This window comes from Strigops habroptila, chromosome 5 (assembly GCF_004027225.2).
Source record: "Strigops habroptila isolate Jane chromosome 5, bStrHab1.2.pri, whole genome shotgun sequence".
Taxonomy (NCBI): Eukaryota; Metazoa; Chordata; class Aves; order Psittaciformes; family Psittacidae; genus Strigops; species Strigops habroptila.
The window spans coordinates 6,824,131-6,845,038 of record NC_044281.2 but is presented as its reverse complement, the minus strand read 5'-3'; the positions used below and the strand labels follow the sequence as shown (position 1 = coordinate 6,845,038).

The 20,908-nt window shown below is 46.1% G+C and overlaps 1 protein-coding gene across 30 annotated transcripts in view; it reads right to left on the bottom strand.

Moving 5' to 3' along the window:
* Positions 1-20,908, bottom strand: part of LRRFIP1 (LRR binding FLII interacting protein 1) — a 109,020-nt gene that overhangs the window by 56,284 nt on the left and 31,828 nt on the right. For 21 of the 30 annotated variants that reach the window (XM_032919933.1, XM_030486231.1, XM_030486233.1 and 18 more), the window contains exons 2-3: positions 7,093-7,179; positions 435-452 (exon numbers count right to left, since the gene is read on the bottom strand). In XM_032919933.1, coding sequence (XP_032775824.1) covers positions 435-452; positions 7,093-7,179 — 105 coding nt within the window. Of the gene's footprint in view, positions 1-434; positions 453-7,092; positions 7,180-13,124; positions 13,207-20,908 lie in introns of those variants that run through there. The other 9 variants (XM_030486229.1, XM_030486212.1, XM_030486224.1 and 6 more) reach the window with 3 other exon arrangements.

Sequence of the window (20,908 nt, the reverse complement as noted above, 5' to 3'; positions counted from 1 at the left end):
TTGCTGCAAAGTCACCTCAAAGTCATTCTTCTGGTGGCATGTGTTAAATGCTTGTCCAGCCCAAAGTGTTTCTCAGCGATACTCTTGGCCTTCAACACACAAACGTGTATACGGTGCTTGGTGACACACGGAGCCACCGCACCCTCCCATGACAGCTGTTTGCCAAATTACCTTCCTGCTTATTGCTTATTCTTTGCCAAACAGTCTTTAAAAAACCTTACATTAAGTGCCTGACCAGACACATTTTACACGGGTCGTCTTCCCCCACTCCTCTTTATTGTGCATCCCATAAGACTATGGGAGGGAAGGGGAAAATGTATGGGAATATACAGCCTGCTATGCACCTTCCATTCCTCAGAGGTTTGTTTGAAATGCTGGCAAGACTCACAACGTGGGAACACATGCAAAGAAGAATGAAAGAGAGCAAGCCCTACCTTCTGAACTTGGTAGATCTAGGGGAAAAGGGAAAGGAAAAAAACAAGGAAACAAAAGCTAGTGTGAATAAATCAACAGCACTTCAATGTTCTACAGCTCATTTTAAAGGAGAGGAAAAAAGCAGTATTTATACAGAATATACAGCAAAACATGAAAACAAAAAGACGTACACATCAAAGCCCTGCAGTTAGGTAGAATGAAAGTGGCATTTACCTTCTAGGCCTCCTCTGTGTGCCCAGCTAAAATAGAGCACTATGGTTTTCATACCCACTTGGCTCTTGGAGGCACAGACATTGACCTTTAAGGTTCCTTCCAACCCAAACCATTCTATGATTCTATTGAACATTTGCCCCTTAGACTTGGCACCAGACCAGAGCCCAACCCAGCTGCGAGCTAGGACCTCTCTCTTTTCCAGCTTCCCTCCTTCTAAGTAATAATGCCCATATATTCATGTGGGATGGCAGCCATACATCCACCATCACAATAAAAGCAAATAGCATCAACTACAGAAAAACTGTTCTTCTTTTAAGGACAAATTTTGTCCTGAAGTGATGAAGCATAGTTACAACAGCATCGATGCTTATACATCTTTCAGCTGTGTACAGCACAGTCTCAGCTTGGTAAAACTCCCTGAAAATGTATTCCACATGTTGGAGGATCTCTGCAGGTTGCTTTTCCAATTTTTAATGTTTCCATGGAGCCTCACACCATTTGCAGGCCCTAATAAAGGCACTGCTGACTCTACGAAGTTGTTCCATAGTCTTTATCCATTTTAATAATACACATAAGCATTACAGCCACTCTAATACATCTGAATTTTGTTTAAGTGGAGAACTGCCCTTGACTGACCAGCTTTGGAAATTCACATGGAAAACAGGTTTTTTCTTACATCTCTCCAAGCACTTCTAAAGTAAGAACCCTTCCTGTTTAAAAACACCTAACTGGCTACACAAATCCAGAAGGAAATTGCAGGGGTTTTTTCCCCACTAGCTTTCTATCTGCAGGAAATGTACCACAGCTCTGGTCTGAAGCCTTCAGCCACCTTACTGCTTGTCTTCCCAGACGAGCACTGATCCTGACTGAATAAACACCAATGCCAGCCCTCTGCTCTAAGCACATCCCAGGGGGAATGGTACAATGCTGACTCCAACCCTTCAGCTGGTCAGCGGGCAGCAGAGAAGTCATTCTCCCCTCTTTTGGAATATTAAGGGAATCCCTCCATCCATTTGGGCCACTTCAGGTGAACCCAGATCCCAGTGCTGGGAAGCAGAGCATACTTCTTTCAGTCCCTGCCCTCCTGATCAGGTTTCCCTTCATGATCATGAAGGACAACTGCAGAACCTAGCTTAATACCTCAGAAGCATTAATTCCTATTCCTACAAGTGCAGGGGGGATAATGAGGATCCACACGTAAAACTAGAATTCCTACACGACTCACCACCTTGCTCACCTTTTATTAAGAAAACCCTGACGAGGAAAATGAACTCCATTTGGGGACTGACCCACAGTCCCCAAGACTGCATACGGACCCCGATCTTTTGTTTCTCTGTTGCACACACAGAGTGCCTTTCATCCATACACAGAAGCCAGACATCACCATTTCAGATGTGGCAATTACCTTAGGCTGTTTAACCTTTCAGCTTTAACTTCTCAATGTTGTTTCACTCATGCTTTGAGGCAACACCATGCAAGTCTTATTTTTCAAGCCCCAATGCTTCAGGATTGGCATAGCAGGTATTCCCGTTGAGTGCAAAGCGAGACACACAAGAAGTCTTGTGTCCAGCACCCTGGTTGCTGATGGATAACATAACAATGAGGCCCTTGTTCTGGGCCAGACACTGTGGAGGGGGGCACAGGGATAAGGCCAAGTGCACCATCATAACTGTTCCAGTGCTTTATAAAAACTGGAATTTTAGGGTCATCCATTAGCTAACTGGCATTAGAACAGCTCTGATCCAAAGTGACTGATCTCTCATCAGTGTACTGCTCTACTTAGCGTGTTGCAGCAGAAAACACTTTCAAACAATAACCTCTATTGCAGCTATGCCCCCACAAAAGAACTTCACAGAGTCAATAGACTTCTAAGCAGTCAAATGCCTTAAACAGCACTTTCCTGTATTATGATATGACCAAACAAGAAAACAAATGCACATATGTAACAGCATTAGTGGCATACTGCTTTCTGGGTTTCCTCATCACATGAAGTTTTCCACAAAAATGAAGTTTTTCATAGAAATAGCTTTAGAGCTGGACAGAACAAGCCAGTGGAGCAGACGGCAGAAGGAGGCAGAAATCTACAATCTACTAAAAACACCTTTGACATATTCCCTTTCCTGGTGTCCCTGTGCACCTATACATCGGTCGTGTAAGAAAGATACAGATTAGCCACCACAAACCTCCTTAACTTCTCCCCTCCCTACATAAGCACCAAGTTCTATGGTCAGTCCCACCCCTCCCATTCAAGCCACGAGAATTCTCCTTTTCCCTGGTTTTTCCTGCGCTGCCTGGGACTTTAAAATGCCTTCAAGCAATCCCAAATGCCAGCAGTGCCATAGGACCCGCTGACTCCCATCAGAGTTGTGCGCACCAAATCCCTGCAAGGCAAGAAGGGGCCTACATCACAGTCAACAGGATGGGTGAGCAGAGCAAAACTGCCTGCAAGTCTTTTGCCCACATTAACTTGGCTTTAGTGTATTTGCTAAATTTATGACATGCTCAAGGAACTGACATGGAAAAAAAAAAGAAACGCGTGACATTAAGCGCTGGTAACATTTTATTCCAAAGAAATACAAATTCAAGGAAGTATGTGCAAATATCAAGATATGTATGTGCAAAGGAGTGTGCTGGAAAAGAACAAATTTACAAAATAGCAAAGCCAAGTTTTGTGCTGTGCCCTTAAAGCAAGGGCCAAAAATGAATCTAGGAGACATAACGCACTTGCCTTGAACTAGAAGTACAGGCTGTACTGTGTGAACCAGCAAGGAAGAATCTTATCCTGAAGGTTAAGGAATGGGAGATCATTCTCTTCTCACTTCAGGTACTAATACCAGGTTAAATTGTGGTCTCCAAGTGTCAGTCCTCAAAAAGACATTTAAAGTCTCGCCAGCAGAACGTAATGCTGCAGCTTTTATGTGTCTTGAAACATTACTGTTAAATATTTCTTGGGGGAAAAAAGGATTTAATACATCTTATGCCTACCTTCAAAGGAAAAAAATAGACAGAAAAAAATTATTCTGTTTTACCTGGTAATTCCCAATGGGAACTAACCATTTGTTACTCAGAAAAACTGAGCTCACTTGAATTCAAAATAAGTATCTGAATGCACACAAGATTTGTCTTAGCACCAAGCACAACTCTTAGACTCTGCAACTGTAAACCGAATATTTAAAGCACATGGCAGCGTGGATAACAGCAAAGGAGCACAGAGTAAGAAGTCAGAAACATTCAAGCAGTCATGTTTATTAGGTCTGTGCCTTTCTTAGAGCCTCATGGCCAGGACCCATTCTCTACTAAATATATACAAGCATGCTCGCCGTCATCTAAAGCCAAGCTGTTTGCCATAAGCTTCTCATCGTACGCGCCTTTTGAAAGGAAAGGAGCTTATCCATAACGTGGCTGATGATGAATATAATTTTAAATTTCCAAAAGAATAGACTACACAGCAATTTCTGCTCTCAGTCATGTGCTTCACATGAAATAATTTCTGCCAAATGAAGAGCTCGGTACGATATTGTGGAGTCTTTACCATTTACCTATAAGCTTTACTACACAGTTGTGACTAATCTTTGGTGCACTCTTCATGTGTGGTGAGCCAACAGAACCAGCACTAGACATTTTAATAGCTTTCCAATAAAGGTATTGCTCATTCTACCTACACATAAGAGAACAAAAATCTCAGATACCTGGTGTTTTTACACTGATATTTCACAGAATCTCAGAATGGCTTGGATGGGAAGGGACCTTAAAGCTCCTCCAGTTCCAACCCCTGACACAGGCAGGGACACCTTCCACTAGAGCAGGTTGCTCCAAGCCCCTGTGTCCAACCTGGCCTTGAACACTGCCAGGGATGGGGCAGCCACAGCTTCTCTGGGAAAAGTCTGTGCCAGCGCCTCAGCACCCTCATAGTGGTTAGACCCTCAAAGCCCCATTTCTTGTAACAGCTATCAGAACAGTACCTAAATCACAGATGTAGACTCCCAATACAAAAATCACCCAATTATTTTAAAATGAGGCAACTGAAGCAGAATGTTAAGAAATGCCATTACTACCAGATGGTGGGCAGGTAGAGGAGCCAATTTCCAGTTCAAATCCAAATTATGAGAACACCCTACTTCACTGCAAGCAAGAGCTAAACTGCCATGGTTATAGCTTGTAATGGCAGCATCTGGAAACTTTTAACCCAGACCAGCAACGTAAATATATTCTCAAGTAATCCATGTTCCACAAGAAGCCTGTCTGGGCATGTACACTGCTTTAAGCATGAGCAAGTACACACACATGCAATAAATGTATTTATTGCTTTTTAACTTCCATAACTGCCCCTAAAAAGCCTTCTGAAGTGGTAAAACAAGTGCTTTAAGTTCTGGTTATTCAACACAGCAGTAGTGGGAATGTGCTGTTTATTCCTCTGAAAATTTTGAGAAGGAAAATGAAGATGGCAGAAAAGAAGCTGTATAGACACCAGTATCGCAGTACGTTCTCCTCCGAGGCAGGGGTAGGTGCCAGATCTCTCCTGTTGATCCCTGCTTGGAATTTTCTGTATTTACGTTTTCTTTTATTATATCTGCAAGACACCCGTGGCCATGAAAAACTTCCTGCAGCCACGCTTACAAGTTCCCCCTTGCATCTGGGGCTGAGATTATGCTCTTTGAAAAAGTTACAGAATAGCCCAGCTTGCAAAACGTTAAATAAATGCATAATCACATTATGCCAGTGAATTACAAACCAAATTGTAGTGGAGAGCTGGCTTCACTTTCACTAAATTTGGTATTTCAGAGCAACACTTTGTGCGACTCAGGTTTTATCTATACAAATTTTCACAGTTTCAGATCACTACTCTTCAGTCAGTAACTGCAGGACCATTCAGATGAGCTTCAGTTTTCAATTTGCTATGACACCCTTTGCAGCAGCAGCTTTTAATCTTCAAAGGGGTCATCAGTTCCATTAGTTATCTGCAAATTAGATGGTAAAACCACTGTCAGCTGCCATGACACCCGTATTTACTTTGCTGCCCAAACAAAGCATCTAGTGGTTGTTTACCACAGCTCTGCCAGAGGCTGCTCGGCAAGTCCTATCACTCAGGTCATAGGCACAGCAGGCAGCTTGACAGTATCAACGTTTATTTGCAGTCCAGGCCTTCTGACTGTGGTCGAGGTTGCAAGAAAACATCCTTCAAAAAAGCAGTAGCCATAGCAGGAAAAGGCTCCTCTCCTCCACAAGCACTGTGCTTGCAGCAAATGCTCCCCTGCAGCTCTTACTCCTGGTGTGTTTGCAGGTACATCTAACCCATAACACTGCTGTGGTTACAGGCTGCTAAGATACATCGAGACGTGCCTCAACTAGACAAGACACTCCAGCACAAAGCTGAGCACAGGCAAACTGCCCAAGTGCTTCCTTTGCAGATATTACTGCAGCCTCCACTAACACTAGTCTGATACTACATCTCGATTCACTGTTTAAAAGCTAAACTAAATCCTCCTCTGCGCTCTAAAGCACGGATATATATTTATTCTTACTACCTATTCCTACACTCTGCTCCCAAACTCCCTACCTCTTCCCTTTCCTTCAAAATTAATTTGAAAAAAAACAAAAGGTATTATTACTATTGCCTCTGTTCTGTCTACTCTGCTATTTTCATTAAACACACATCAACAAATACCAGTTTTAAGTCCTCCTGGTTCAGTGCACCTGCGCCAACCCATGCTTGGAGCCCCAGTCTAAAAGCACTAGTTTAGCTTCTAGAGGTTCACACCAAATGCTGCTCTCAGTTTCTTGCAGCGAACGAACATTTAGCACACCTCCTAACCTGTCAAACACAGCAGGAGCAGAATAAGCCTTTTTGGTCTTTAAAATCATTCCTACACTGGAAGCCCATGATATTCCACACACTGACATGCAGAGGCACAGTAACTTTGCCGCTGGTATAAAATAACCAGCTCTTCCAGAATCTGGGAAAGACTACACCAGGCATTTAATCCAAATGTTTTGCCAAGTTCAGTTTCTATCATTATTTCTGCCAAGAGGAGACCACCGTTTTTACAAACCAGGGGAGACCACAATGCCAAATTCACAACAATGAAGCAAAACAGGTTACCAGGAGATGTATACAAGGCCAAGTCTTCCATATTAATTAGATTTCAAATGAACTGATAAGAACCTACCCCCCCAACACACACACAAACAAGCTGCGTACTTCAAAGTTGAATATTAAACTTGGATTACTAACCACCAGTGAATAATTATACTGGCTTCACCATGACAAAATTCTTGTCGCAATCTGTATTTTTTTCCAGGCTTGTTTATTTCCTATTGTATGATCAACATTAGCAGACTATTACTGTTTCAACGAAATATAGATCAACCCTTTGTTCCATGATCTCAGATTATACTCAGGAAAGAAGATGATTAAAACACCCCCCCCAAAAGCCTTGACCATACCTCTTTCTGCTGCCTCTCCAATTCCTTCATCCGGATCTCCCGTGCCTCTGCCCGTGCCGCTCGCTTTGCTGCGAGTCTTGCTTCAGCCTGCAAAGGGGAACACAGCAGTGAAATAAAAGCTGAACAATTCCACATGAAACACACTTGTTAAGCAGGGCATGAAATATGGAGACTTGACTCGGCAAGACTGTAAACACATCTGTAGGAGTTAATTCCCTATTGCAAGTAATGGCCCTGCCTTCCATAATTTGTTATGCTTCACAGCCAGGTAATACACCCTCATGTAGGCACTACCCTCAGCTAGGAGTTGTGTTTCACAGTACTTTGCGTTTCTTTAATTACTATTTGTGTGGATAGAGAGGAAACAGCAAGATTTATTTATGAAAGGTGGGGTTTGCTCTTCGTCCTTCCCCCCCCCCCCCCCCCCTTTGTGGTGCAGCTTATTTTTATTGATGAATTAACCTGACCAACAGCAAACACATTATGTGCCATCTTTCCTAACCACTGACATTGCGCACACATACGTGGGCACAGCACTTAGGTAAACACTGCTGTTCAGCACGACTATGCACAGCTAAGGCTGAAATGATGGGACGCTAGGGAGGGAGCAGGGAACCTGAGAAAATGCACTAACTCAAAGTCTCCAGACATCCGCATTCAAGTCCAAACCTCTCTGGAGTGGAAACCTGCCAAGAACCGGCCTCACAGGAGATCTATGGAGCTTCCTCATTTCAGCCCAGCTAGAAGTGCTATAACAGCCTATAGAGTAATATTTTTAAGTATTCTGCTTTTAATCCCAGGCAAAGCTGTTTAGTCTTATAGAGAAAAACGTAAAATTAGCTCAGGCTTTGTACCCCACAACTGTGAGCAGTCTGCCCAGTGAAACCCCAGATAGCTCAGCAGGAAGCGTAAGGCATTGCTCAGCCAGTCACCCCAGTGTTACACCCAACTCCTCTGCTTCTGAAACCTCTTACTGTAAGCATGGCATCCAATTTAACAGGAAAACTTGCAGTAATATGAAGGTCAAGCATACAGAAAAACAAAATACCAGAGCTTCCATTAGCACTTTTAAACAGAAATATGCAAAGAGAAGAAATTCTCAGTGCAATGATGTGATCAATACAATAAGCAATGGTCTCTGATGGTATCGGTGATACAAATAGCACTGATAAAATGATTAAGCATGAACCAAACACTTCCAAATAAAATTTACTTTGCTTCCTCAGGTTAGGTTAGTTAAGCAGGACTGAACATGCTCTTACTCATCATCCGTCTCCTTTTGGCACTTCAACAAAACAGGACCACTTGAGTCTGCAGAAGGGTAACTCAGAGTTCCCGAATACTCACAGTTCCCCAGGGAAGTCCTCATCTGACAAAGAACAAAACCAGTCCCCAGCTGCAGAAGTCAAGCATCCCACCTCAGTGTTTCCAAACCCTTCTCCTCTGAAGCTACGCAAGAGCCTCTGGAGAGCGTTCTCCAACTTGGTATGTAGCACGCTATAATCAGGCTGGTCATCCAATGATCAACATGTGCCCTTCTTGATCCCATTTCTACCACGCTTTAGTAGAGAGAATTACTTCTTCAGAATGGAATTTTTTATATTCTCTAGGTGACATTGGTAACAAATCTGTCATCACGTACGAGCTCAAAGGAAGTAAATCAATCAGGGCAGGGATGAGACCACACCTAACACTTACTGTGTATGATTTTATCAAAGATAAACCAAAGTCTTGTAGCAACCTGAACACCCAGCAAATTCTGCAGCAAGTGTGGCAGACAAACGGGAACTATTACATATGAATTTTCCTGTGCACAGGCATAGCTCAGCTACTGACAGGAGTAGCTACCCCATCACCAACCCACATGGCATGGATGTTCCCAGCACAAGCTCCACTGTCACCTACAGACTTTTAGACTAATACGTAAGAGTGTCAGATTTATTATGGACCTTTTCCTCAAAAGCAGGGGCATGACTAAACTTGTCCAAGATTGTCAAACCACACTCTTTGAAAGTCTTGGACTCTGTTTTCACATTAACAGTTCTGCACTATAAATAACTTTATTTCTTGCACACCCTGCAAATAGCAGCTTGAACTTCACATTTCTCTCTCTGTACTGACTAAACCAAAACAGGCTTTGCCTGGATGACTTTGGCCTTCATCCAGCCCAAGCATTTGGCAGAACCCAGACCCAAGGGCCGCCAGCAGAAAAGACTGACACCACAGCCTGCAAGAGACACAGCGAAACATCAGGCCAGCAGGTTGAGGGAGGGGATTCTCCCCATCTGATGCACTCTGGGGAGACCCCCCTGCAGTCCTGATCCAGCTCTGGGGCAACAGCACAAGAGGGATGTGGAGCTGTTGGAGCGAGGCCAGAGGAGGCCACGGAGCTGCTGCGAGGGCTGGAGCAGCTCTGCTCTGGAGCCAGGCTGAGAGAGCTGGGCTGGGGCAGCCTGGAGAAGAGAAGGCTCCTGAAGGGGACACCTTAGAGCAGCTCCAGTGCCTAAAGGGGCTCCAGGAAACCTGGAGAGGGGCTTTGGGCAAGGGCCTGTAGGGACAGGACGAGGGGAATGGCTTTAACCTGCCAGAGGGGAGATTGAGATGAGCTCTGAGGCAGAAGCTCTTCCCTGTGAGGGTGCTGAGGCGCTGGCACAGACTTTTCCCAGAGAAGCTGTGGCTGCCCCATCCCTGGCAGTGTTCAAGGCCAGGTTGGACACAGGGGCTTGGAGCAACCTCCTCTAGTGGAAGGTGTCCCTGCCCGTGGCAGGGGGTTGGAGCTGGAGGAGCTTTAAGGTCCCTTCCAACACAAACCATTCTATGATTCTATGATTATGAAAACAATAATAAATTCACACAAACTTCTGAAATTCAGACTACAAAGGCTAAGATGAAAGGCCCCAGGCTGCCAGCAGAAATAACAGTTCAATGGAGTCAAGACAAAGAAAAAAAAACCACCAAGCTCTAAGGAAGTAATCTTACTCTAAAATTCACTAGTGACTCAGTGAGCAAGCAATACAGGCCTCAGTCAAAAGTGACAGATCACTGGCAAAAACAGAGGACTAAAAATATGAAGCCTAATTGCTCTCATTACAAAGCTTTTGTAATTTCCCTTTTATCAAGCACTGCTCATCTGACAAGGAGGACTGGCATCTTCGGCCAATCTGTGCACGTCAAAAAAACCCATCAAGCCTACTAAGGGGCCTCTGTAAAGCCCTGTGGGGAAAACAAGGAGATGGCAACCACACTGCCAAGGTGAAAATGAAATGCACACCAGTGGAAAAATAAACGCCTTAATTATGTAACTCATTCAAATACTACATGTCCTGCACTTTTGTCTTTTGATTGCAGATGCACAGAATGATTGATAGCCACTAAGCCCCAAAACAAGTATACTGCTGCACTGAAAATGGCCATTGCTTTTGTCAGTCCCCTTGCTCAGCACTCGACACCGCTGCTTAAAGGGTCACTAGTTTTAAAACCATTGAGTTCTCTGCAGCAGATTTTCACTCTGCTTCAAGGAGTTCAGCACATTTAGCTCTGAACAGGGGAAAACTAAGTAGGTTGTAACCTGGTTCACTACTGAAGTGCAAATACATCTGATAAAAAGTCAAACCAGGTCACAGAATCCCAGACTGGTTTGGGCTGGAAGGGACCTTAAAGCTCATGAGGGCAGGGCCACCTTCCACTAGAGCAGGTTGCTCCAAGCCCCTGTGTCCAACCTGGCCTTGAACACTGCCAGGGATGGGGCAGCCACAGCTTCTCTGGGAAAAGTCTGTGCCAGCGCCTCAGCACCCTCCCAGGGAAGAGCTTCTGCCTCAGAGCTCATCTCAATCTCCCCTCTGTCACAACCCTCTTGTGTTAGGGGCCTGTTGTGGAGGACAGGGCCCCAGAGCTGAAGGGGGGTGTCTCCCTAGAGCACATCAGAGGGGGAGAATCCCCTCCCTCGACCTGTTGCTCACGCTCTGGGGGTGCAGCCCAGCACACGGGGGGTTCTGGGCTCAAATGCACACTGAAACCGGGTCATGAGGAGCTTCTTGTCAACCAATACCAAGTCCTTCTCCTCAGGGCTGCTCCAGCCCATTTCCCCCAGTTGTGTGGTTATTTGATATCCACAGGAAAGGGTGAGAAGAGTCTTCTGCTCTCTGCAGCATGAGGAAGTGGGGAGAAGTAGGAGTACGAGATCTGCATCTGGTGAGGAGTTACCCTCTCATGGCTTTACACCCCACTCATCAAGATGAGGCGAGCTCTGGTTGCACCCACAGCCAGTGCTGCTGGGCCCCGTGTATAATGCACAATGGTTACGGAAGCAACAGCTTCCTGGCCCCAAGCACAGTGACAGGGAAGCTGCACATTCATTATCATTTTGATGACAGAATTATTTAGGTGACTTTGTTAGGTAGAGGCTAATGACACACATCCTGAAGGTGTGCATTCCCTATGAAATGTCTAAGAGCTCATTGTTCAACTGGGAGCCCCAAGAAACAGCCAACAAAGACAGGAAATTATGCCGCTTTTTTGAGCACTAAAACATGACTGTTGACTTGCCACAAAGCTACACACATAAGAGTTTTCGATCTATACAAAGCACCCCTTAATTCCAACGTGCACAAAATTATCTGCTTTTAAGACTACTAATCAAAGTTAGCACCATGTTTTTTTGTGGAGGACAGAGTGTTAGTTTGCCAGCACCAAACCACAGACAGAGTCCTCTGATCCCACTGTCAGAGCAGCTTTAAACACAAGAGTGCCTGACTAAATTACACCTGCTTACTGTATGCAGCTACTATTATGTATTTCTGCAATAACTATTCTCAGGCTGACTTAAACTTCTTGCCAACACACTTAAGATAGAGCCAGCAAGTCACTTTTGGGGCAAGCCTTCCAGTACTGGGCATGTAAAAAGGCTTTTCCTCAAATGATAAACAACTGTTCACTCTATTTACAGAATTCATACTTTGACAGACAAAAGAAATCTGGTAAGGTTTGCTCTACTTCTACTGAATTTAAAGTCTATTTAGACAAGCAGCACCTGATTTACAATACTCCTGTAACACAGCTATCAGGAAAAACTAGTGCTACGCCATGGCAATGATCTTCCCGTCTTCACTTGAGTTACAAGTGACATAAAACAGGGAGTTCCAGGAGCTCACCATGAGTTTTCACGCCCTCCTTAGCATCCAAACAAGAGTTATAAATAACTTGCATGTTTAGAGGTCATACCAGCACATTCACCTGACATTTTTTGCATCTGAGTTATAAATACAAACATACTTTGCACCAGTTGACAAGGAGCCTATGAATCATGTAGGGCTCGGTCAGTCCACATCCTGCTCAACTCCTCACCTTTCTCTTAAAGTTAGTATTAAAAGCCAACATGTTCATGAACCTCAACCTACCCAAAGATTCCCTTCCAATGCCCATGTCCCAGCACTGCTGGTTAGACAGACAGGCCCATGATAGGCTTCTCAGACAGCTCCTATCCCTTCATACAGCCTGTGGTGAACCCAGAAGTGACAGTTTATGTCAACAGATGACTAATCCACCCATTAACAGTTTATGGTCACACGGGGCTGTTCTGAAAGTTTACTTAGAAAACACGTAAGAGGTTCAGTTCCCATATCTGCTCCTGTACCAAAGCAAGCAGCAAGTTGCTTATGTTTTAGCCTTTGATTTTTAGAAGAAAGCCTTTAAAGCATTAGCCTCCTTCTGCAGCTGTCAGCAGCGGCAGAAGTCCCCACTAGCACTCACCTCTGCAGAGCTGCTGCAAGTTACACACTGCCTCCAGAATGAGACCGAACCCCAAGCCGCACAGAAGCCCGGAGACCCCCTGCACACTCCCCAGGTACCTCGGCCACTACGCTCGGGCTGAGGCCGCGCTGGCACACGCGGAGGGGAAGCCCATGGGCAGCCTGCGGGCGCTCACGGGGGCGCCGGGGTGCGCGGCCGGCTGCCCCCGCTGGGGCACACCCGGGCTGCCCGCCCCCCGCGGGCCCGGCGCGGGTCGGTGGTGCCGGCGCCGCGGCCTCGCTTACCTGCTCCCGCGCGGCCGGGCTGAGGCAGTCGGCGGCCGCCTCCATGGCCGCGGCTGCCGCTCGCTCCCGCCGCCGCCGCCGCTCCGCGCGGCAGGAAGCCGACAGCCCGGGCCGGGCCGGCGCTCAGGGGCGGGGCGCTGCCGGGGAGGCCCCGGGGAGCCACCGGGCGGGTGCGCGCTGCTGCCAGGGCGGGGGCTGCTCCCTGCGCCGAGAGCCACGGAGCGGCTTGTGCTGGAGGGACCTTAAAGCTCCTCCAGTTCCAACCCCTGCCACGGGCAGGGACACCTTCCACTAGAGCAGGTTGCTCCAAGCCCCTGTGTCCAACCTGGCCTTGAACACTGCCAGGGATGGGGCAGCCACAGCTTCTCTGGGAAAAGTCTGTGCCAGCGCCTCAGCACCCTCACAGGGAAGAGCTTCTGCCTAAGAGCTCATCTCAGTCTCCCCTCTGGCAGGTTCAAGCCATTCCCCTCGTCCTGTCCCTCCAGGCCCTTGTCCAAAGCCCCTCTCCAGGTTTCCTGGAGCCCCTTGAGGCACTGGAGCTGCTCTAAGGTGTCCCCTTCAGGAGCCTTCTCTTCTCCAGGCTGCCCCAGCCCAGCTCTCTCAGCCTGTCTTCATATTTGGCAGAGCTTCAGTTCCTCTGGCTACCTTTCTGAGTGAGAGAGGTATGACTAGATAGACACTAGCTTTTTAAGGGGGTAAAAAAAGAAGAGATAGATTAATATCTACTTTCAGACAATGTTCTTTAGGTTCTGTGAGTACTGCCCTGCTCCCCCAAGTGACAAGGCAGGCAAGGACTGGGAGAGAGCTAACTGCTGTCAGCTTGATGATGCTAAATGGCTTTGGCAAGCAATCAAGTAAAATGCATCCCTGGCTTTCTAGATTATGGCTCAGCTCCTGTAGTTACAGAACTGTATGCACTTGGTTTTTATTTAGCACTGAAGGATCCAGTGGAATGTCAAGTGCCAGGAGGATGAGTGTGTGTATGTAGGAATACAAAGAATTTTGTTCTGGCAAAATTTGTCAGGACCTGCTTGGAAATCCAAGCAGAACGGGCCTCGCTTCATGTCAGATCAATTCAGACATGCTGAAGTGTGTTTTGAGTGCTGTGAGCTCTGTGTTATTGAAAAATGGAAGTTTGCTGGTATTAAATGACCTCCTGATCCTTCAGTTCCTTACCCAGCAGGTCAGTGGGACACTTGCGTGCCTGAATTTATTCTGAGGTATGGAGGAAGTACTTCATCAAGGAAGCCAAATAAAACCAAGTATTTTGGCTTCTATATAGACTTAGAAAGTAATTAGAAAAAGGCACATACGGGGGTCCTCAGTAATTTATGCCTTGTATAAGAAGTACTTGCACCTCTAGTGTATCTATCTTCTAAGTGACAGATAGTACAATAACTGTACTGATTTGCCAGTGAATGTAAGGGGGAGGTTAATTCTCATTAACCAAGAAAACCAGAACAAGTTATCTATTTTAAGATAAGGTGAAAATATGTATACTTTATCCTGCTGAATTACGATGCTTCAGATTTACATGGTTAACATCACTCCCCTTCTCTATTAAAACTTCTACATATAAGCAAGGCACATTGGAAGAACACACACCAGAGCCTGACCCCGGATTTCTGCAATGCTTGACAGTGTTTACTGCACCACAGTTAAATGCTGAGCAGTGTCTGGGAATTAGGCCTGAACTGCTCTGGGATTCGGGGCCAGCCACAGAAGACAGACTTGCTGGGCATTGCAGGAGAAGCAGCAATTCCCAAGGGGCATCTCCAGGCAGGGCACTGGGCTGGGACAGGACCGGCCAGGGTCTTCCCGCAGTTATTGTACACTTGTGGTGGTCTTTGCTCTTGCTAACAGAAGATAAGAGAAATGCAGCAGACCAGGAACTTCTTCAGCCTTAAGGGGCTTATGGCTGTAGGGTACAATACCTGAAAAGGAAAGTGTTTCCTGACCACGTTACATTGGACTGGTGCCTGTTCCAGTATAAGCCTTACTGGGGATGAAATGGGTGTCAGTCAAACATAGATTTAATTGACAGATGTTGTCTCTGTTGACTGCCTATGAAGTGTGCTGGGCAGACTATACTGACTAGCTTCCCATTCCCCTTTCATCTCAGGTATTTTGCTATGCAGGCATACCCATCATACCCTCCAGCTAGCAGGTTCACCAAGAAGAAATTTAACACAAGGCTACAGCGTACCATTGAATCTCCAACTACCAACTTTCAGAGTAGCTTAAGACTGACTTTTTCTAATTATAAAAACAATACTTTTGAGGCATCTGATCATGTTCCTGCTTCACAGGAACACCTATTATTTCTGTAGCCATCAGTTTATTTACTTACACATATTGAAGTGGACTTAAGACAGCCTGGATTTATTTTTTTAAAGCAAAGTTGTGTCCCTTACCCTGTAATGAAGGAAAAAAATAACATACAGGCTCAGGGTTTTGGAGTTTAATGAAAGATGGAGGCTTTGGAGACCTTATCACAGCCTTTCAGTACTTAAAGGGGGCTTATAGGAATGATAGACTGTTTACCAGGGCCTGTAGGAATAGGACAATGGGTAATGGTTTTAAACTGGAAGAGGGAAGATAGAGGTTAGATATAAGGAAGAGGGGTGGTGATGACGGGGACAATGAGGGTGCTGAGGTGCTGGCACAGGGTGCCCAGAGAAGCTGTGGCTGCCCCATCCCTGGCAGTGTTCAAGGGCAGGTTGGACACAGGGGCTTGGAGCAACCTGCTCTAGTGGAAGGTGTCCCTGCCCGTGGCAGGGGGTTGGGAATGGATGAGCTTTAAGGTCCCTTCAACCCAAACCAGTCTGGGATTCTGTGACTTAAGTAACTTAAGTGACTGTTTTACAAATGCAAAGCTTTCCCTACCTTAAGCAGGGTTTCTCCCTGTGCCAGGATACAAGTTAGACATCTGTAATGTCCTTTATTTAAAGGAAGAGTGTGTGGCCTTTTCAGGGACAGTGGGACATGGCTGGAGTCCAGGGACTGTAAGTGAATCCCGCTGAACTATTGCCCCCAAATGTAAAATAGTGCCAGCCCATCCAAATTAGCTAAAACACTGTCAGCTGCATGGCAGCGCTGGGAAAGAGAGTGTCCACACTGGGCTGGCAGCTCATGGGAAACCGAGCTCTGTTGCTGGGTGGAGGCTTTGCAGTGCTCCCGACCCACACCCGCTGCCTGGGAAGCAGAGGACAGGGTTTAGTTGCTAAAGAGCAACGTGTTGCGCTTGTCTCTGCAACGGGAGAAGATCTGGTGCCAGGAAGAGATGACTCTCCACGCGTTCTATTGTTGCTGCTGCAAAATTGCAATGAATAAAATGAGCTGCTTAAGCTTTGGTAATTCTCCCTGCCGTGGGGGTTTCCCCTCCCTGCCCTCTTGTCTCTGCAACAAGTGAAACTGGGGGGGAACTGAGAGATGGTTTGGATGAAACCAGGTGAAATGAAAGGCAGCACTGATTTCTGTGGAGCCAAGATTTCTGTGCCCTGCATTGTTCTTGGGGTATTGTCCCATTTAGTGCCATTTACAAACACTTGTGTCTTCTAATCCCTCTGATCTTTCCCTTAGTGTGTTTTAGGCTCACCCAACTCATCACAAGAGACTTTTGGAAGCCGCCACTCCCGGCTCCTCTCCCGCAGCATTCCCACACCCCAGCCCCATTCCCTGCTCGGTTTCCCAGCCTTTTCTTTCGCTCCTTTTTCTAATTTAATTGCTTACAGTGTGATGCTGTTGCTTAAAGACTAAAACCAACACCAGCCTCTCCAGTGGTCAGCACCTGGTTTAAGCTCTGCTCTGCACAACCCAATGCACCACACCGATACAATTGCAGCAAATTAACACCAGTTTCATGGTTTATTTCTGCGATGCCAATGCTACTCAATGTGCATATGTGTTTATAAGCATCTGTTCAAGTGCCTCTGAGTGTTATCTGCCAGTATGCTGGGATGTGCAGCTTGGATGTGCAGCCTGGAGAGCGGGTGTATGCTGTGTTCTGTTGTTGCTGGGGGTTATCTTCCTCTAGCTTAAAAAGGAGGTTGTGAGCTTTGAAACCATCCTCGGAATTGCCTTCACAGGTACAAAAGCTCAATGCATGGGTCCAGTGGGGATTTTAGGACAACAATCGGTGCGGTGGCTGGAGAAGGAGTACTAAAGAGCATCAAAAGAAGCATGAGCAGCAGGTCGAGGGAGGGGATTCTGCCCCTGTGCTGCGCTCTGGGGAGACCCCCCCTGTAGGCCTGATCCAGCTCTGGGGCAACAGCACAAGAGGGATGTGGAGCTGTTGGAGCGAGGCCAGAGGAGGCCACAGAGCTGCTGCGAGGGCTGGAGCAGCTCTGCTCTGGAGCCAGGCTGAGAGAGCTGGGCTGGGGCAGCCTGGAGAAGAGAAGGCTCCTGAAGGGGACACCTCAGAGCAGCTCCAGTGCCTAAAGGGGCTCCAGGAAACCTGGAGAGGGGCTTTGGACAAGGGCCTGTAGGGACAGGACAAGGGGAATGGCTTGAACCTGCCAGAGGGGAGATTGAGATAAGCTCTTAGGCAGAAGCTCTTCCCTGGGAGGGTGCTGAGGCGCTGGCACAGACTTTTCCCAGAGAAGCTGTGGCTGCCCCATCCCTGGCAGTGTTCAAGGCCAGGTTGGACACAGGGGCTTGGAGCAACCTGCTCTAGTGGAAGGTGTCCCTGCCCGTGGCAGGGGTTGGGACTGGATGAGCTTTAAGGCCCCTTCCAACCCAAACCAGTCTGGGATTCTATGAAATACCATTAACTCAGTGCACAGCTCTCGTAACTGTGCATTTCCCATTTGAAATAGGACATTTTAAGAATGACATGAATTCAGGGAGATATCTAAGCAAGAAGGAGGTTCATGATGGAAATATGCATTACCTGGAATGCAATGCTAAACTGAGCATAAGAAAAACAGGTAACGGGAGATGTAGAAGCAGGGGGGGAAGTCAGTGTTTTTCAGTTTGAGAAAGCTGGGAGGTTCACTGTGAGCTCATCTTGGGTATGTCTGAGCAAGGGAAAAAAAGGCAAACACCACACAAACAAACCCCACAAAAACCCCACCAAAATGACTGTGCTCGGGACAGCAGCTCTGATTGTGGTGACAGACTAGTGCTCACCTCCATGGGGAACACACCTCACTTTTGCAAACATGTAGATGCAAATTCCACCATGCTTGCACATAACACCACACATTCCTCCACGAACACAGGCCTTAATCCTAAAAACCACTTTCGCAGAACTGCACTCCTCTACCCTTAACTAAAAAGGAGGGGTGTCAAAAGGAAGATCTTCAAAGTGTTTTCCAACCTAAATGATTCTGTGATTCTTGGAATTTTGGTAATACCCCTCCATATCACATGTACTACTGTCTTTTCAAATGCTGGTAACAGACAAGCAAGTTTCATTTTGTGGAGAAAAAGGATGGCAAATACTTCATACTGGAAGGAAAGTTTGGTTTCTCTGCCTCTTTTAAGGTTCAGAATCTTGTTCTTCTCATGTCCCAGAAAGCCTATATAAAAAAAATCTATGGAGTAACACCCATGTGAAGTCATGAAGACAAAAAAAACCCCTACGCATGCATCTCACTTCATCATCCCTGTCTGCTGTGGGCATCCTGGCACCCTTGCAGCTCAGCTGGCAGAGTTAACAAAACCTCCTTGTAAACCGTAACCAAGGCAATGAACTCAAGTATACACAACTAAGTGCTGCTTAGGAAAACAATGTCCGGTTTTCATAACCAAAGTGTACTGCCAGGATCAACAGAGTTTTTTCTGTTGAGGCTTGAACATGACACAGCGAGGAGGAGGAAGGAAACTGCTGAACCAGACACAAGGGCTTCTTGCTGCACTGAAGTCAGACAGACTGAATCATGCTAGTGGGAAAGCTGGAAGACTCTTGGGTAGCCTCATGTGTGGCATGTTTATCATTCAGCTCAGGGAATCCAACTTTCAAACTCAAAAGCAATGCTGTCATGAACATTCAGATAGCATTAATGCCTTGCTGCCATCAGAAAGCTTCAGAAATCTGAGATATTGATGTATGAAGAGATACATGATCTTTCAGGTTTAGGAAGAACAGATTTAAGAATAGTTCTCATAAGCTAATAAATTCCGTACCGAGTCTTAAAAACGCTCTTGTTCCTTCACTCAATCATGGCGAAAAAACAAAAAGCAGCCCCACAGAATTGTAAAAGATGAGACCAAAATCCCGCGCTTTGGTTCGGAGCATTTCACACAACCCGAGTACACAGAGACTTGTGTAACACACAAACCAACCCCACCACACAAACAACAACCCCACCAACCAACCAACAAAAACCCATATGCAGAAGTAATCCAGTAAGGGACTTATTTGTAGGAAAGTGCTTCCCTGCTGATGTATCCACATTAGGTTACACCACCTCCAAACCTCACCAGCTCTAAGGAGCTGGAAGCTGCATTAACAACCATTGCAACCACAACCGCGGATTTTGTAAATTGGAAAATCAAGCGCAATTTCCAAGAGTACTAGGTGGGGGGCAGGTTCTGCACTTCAGCCCTACCCCCCGTTAGCGACATTAGGTGGGGAAACAGCAGCAGCATTTGAAAACCCTGTGAGTGCCACGGTTCCCTCCTCAAGCTCTCCAACTCAACACACACACAAGGCAACCAACAGCCAATTCACAGCAAAAGACAAGTCAAAAAATTCAGACTGACAACTAAACAGAGTTACGTTTTCAACTCAAATATTAGACTATATTCCTGACAGAGAATAAACCAGTACGGCATCTGAAATCATCTCAAATCATCTGAAATCAGATCTTTAAGATCCTTCGCAAACACATAAGAATCTCATTGTCAAATATCTTCACAAAAAATTGACAGTTCACACTCAGAAAGGTCCAATTTCCCAGTACAAAGAGGATAGTAAGGACACCTACAGAGGAAACCTGACTGAAAGAACTGTTACAGTGTTCCCCATGACAACCCTAACTGCAACCTAAACCTATTTTCCTGAATCGGACTCATTCACACAATGCAATCCTACAAGCCTGAAGTTTGGTGGCTCATTTGAAGGTTTTTTCATGGAAAGTTTTCTCGCAAGGACATTCCAAGACTGATTCCTTATTTTGTTTTAAAGTTTCTCAGAATGCCAGAGCTTTGTTTTTCTTTTTTCTCATTAATTCCCAAGCACCGGGAGCAGGGAGTACAAACAGGCAGACGTTCCCCTGTGACACGCCAATGGTGCTGTTGTGCGTTCTCTGTGTTTGAAGGGTCAGCATTCTTGGTCTTCTTGCTTAAGATTTTGAGCCAAAGTCTGGGAAGAGGCAGAGGGAAGAGACCCACAACTAATGGGGAATTTGCCCATGACCATTGTCCACTTTGGAGAAACAGTCGCTTATGTGTTTGCCAGGAAACAATTAAATTATATCTCAGAGATACAATTTAAGCATGTGACCAGAGTCTTGTCGACACAGACCTTTCCCCCCTGCGCCTAAAGAGGAAGAATGGTTATTCTGCAGAACACCGCAGTGAACAGTGTGTACAGCTCTACAATGTAAAAGACAATTAGGGAGTTGTGTCCTACTTCATAAATTATACCGCCGTGCAGTCACAAGGGGCCACTGCTCAAAGTACAGTCTAAAGAATAACTGAAATCCATCATGAGCTTGCACGGATTACCCAAGTAAATCCTGCCACAAGGAATTGATCTTCTTCCCTGTGAGGGTGCTGAGGCGCTGGCACAGGGTGCCCAGAGAAGCTGTGGCTGCCCCATCCCTGGCAGTGTTCAA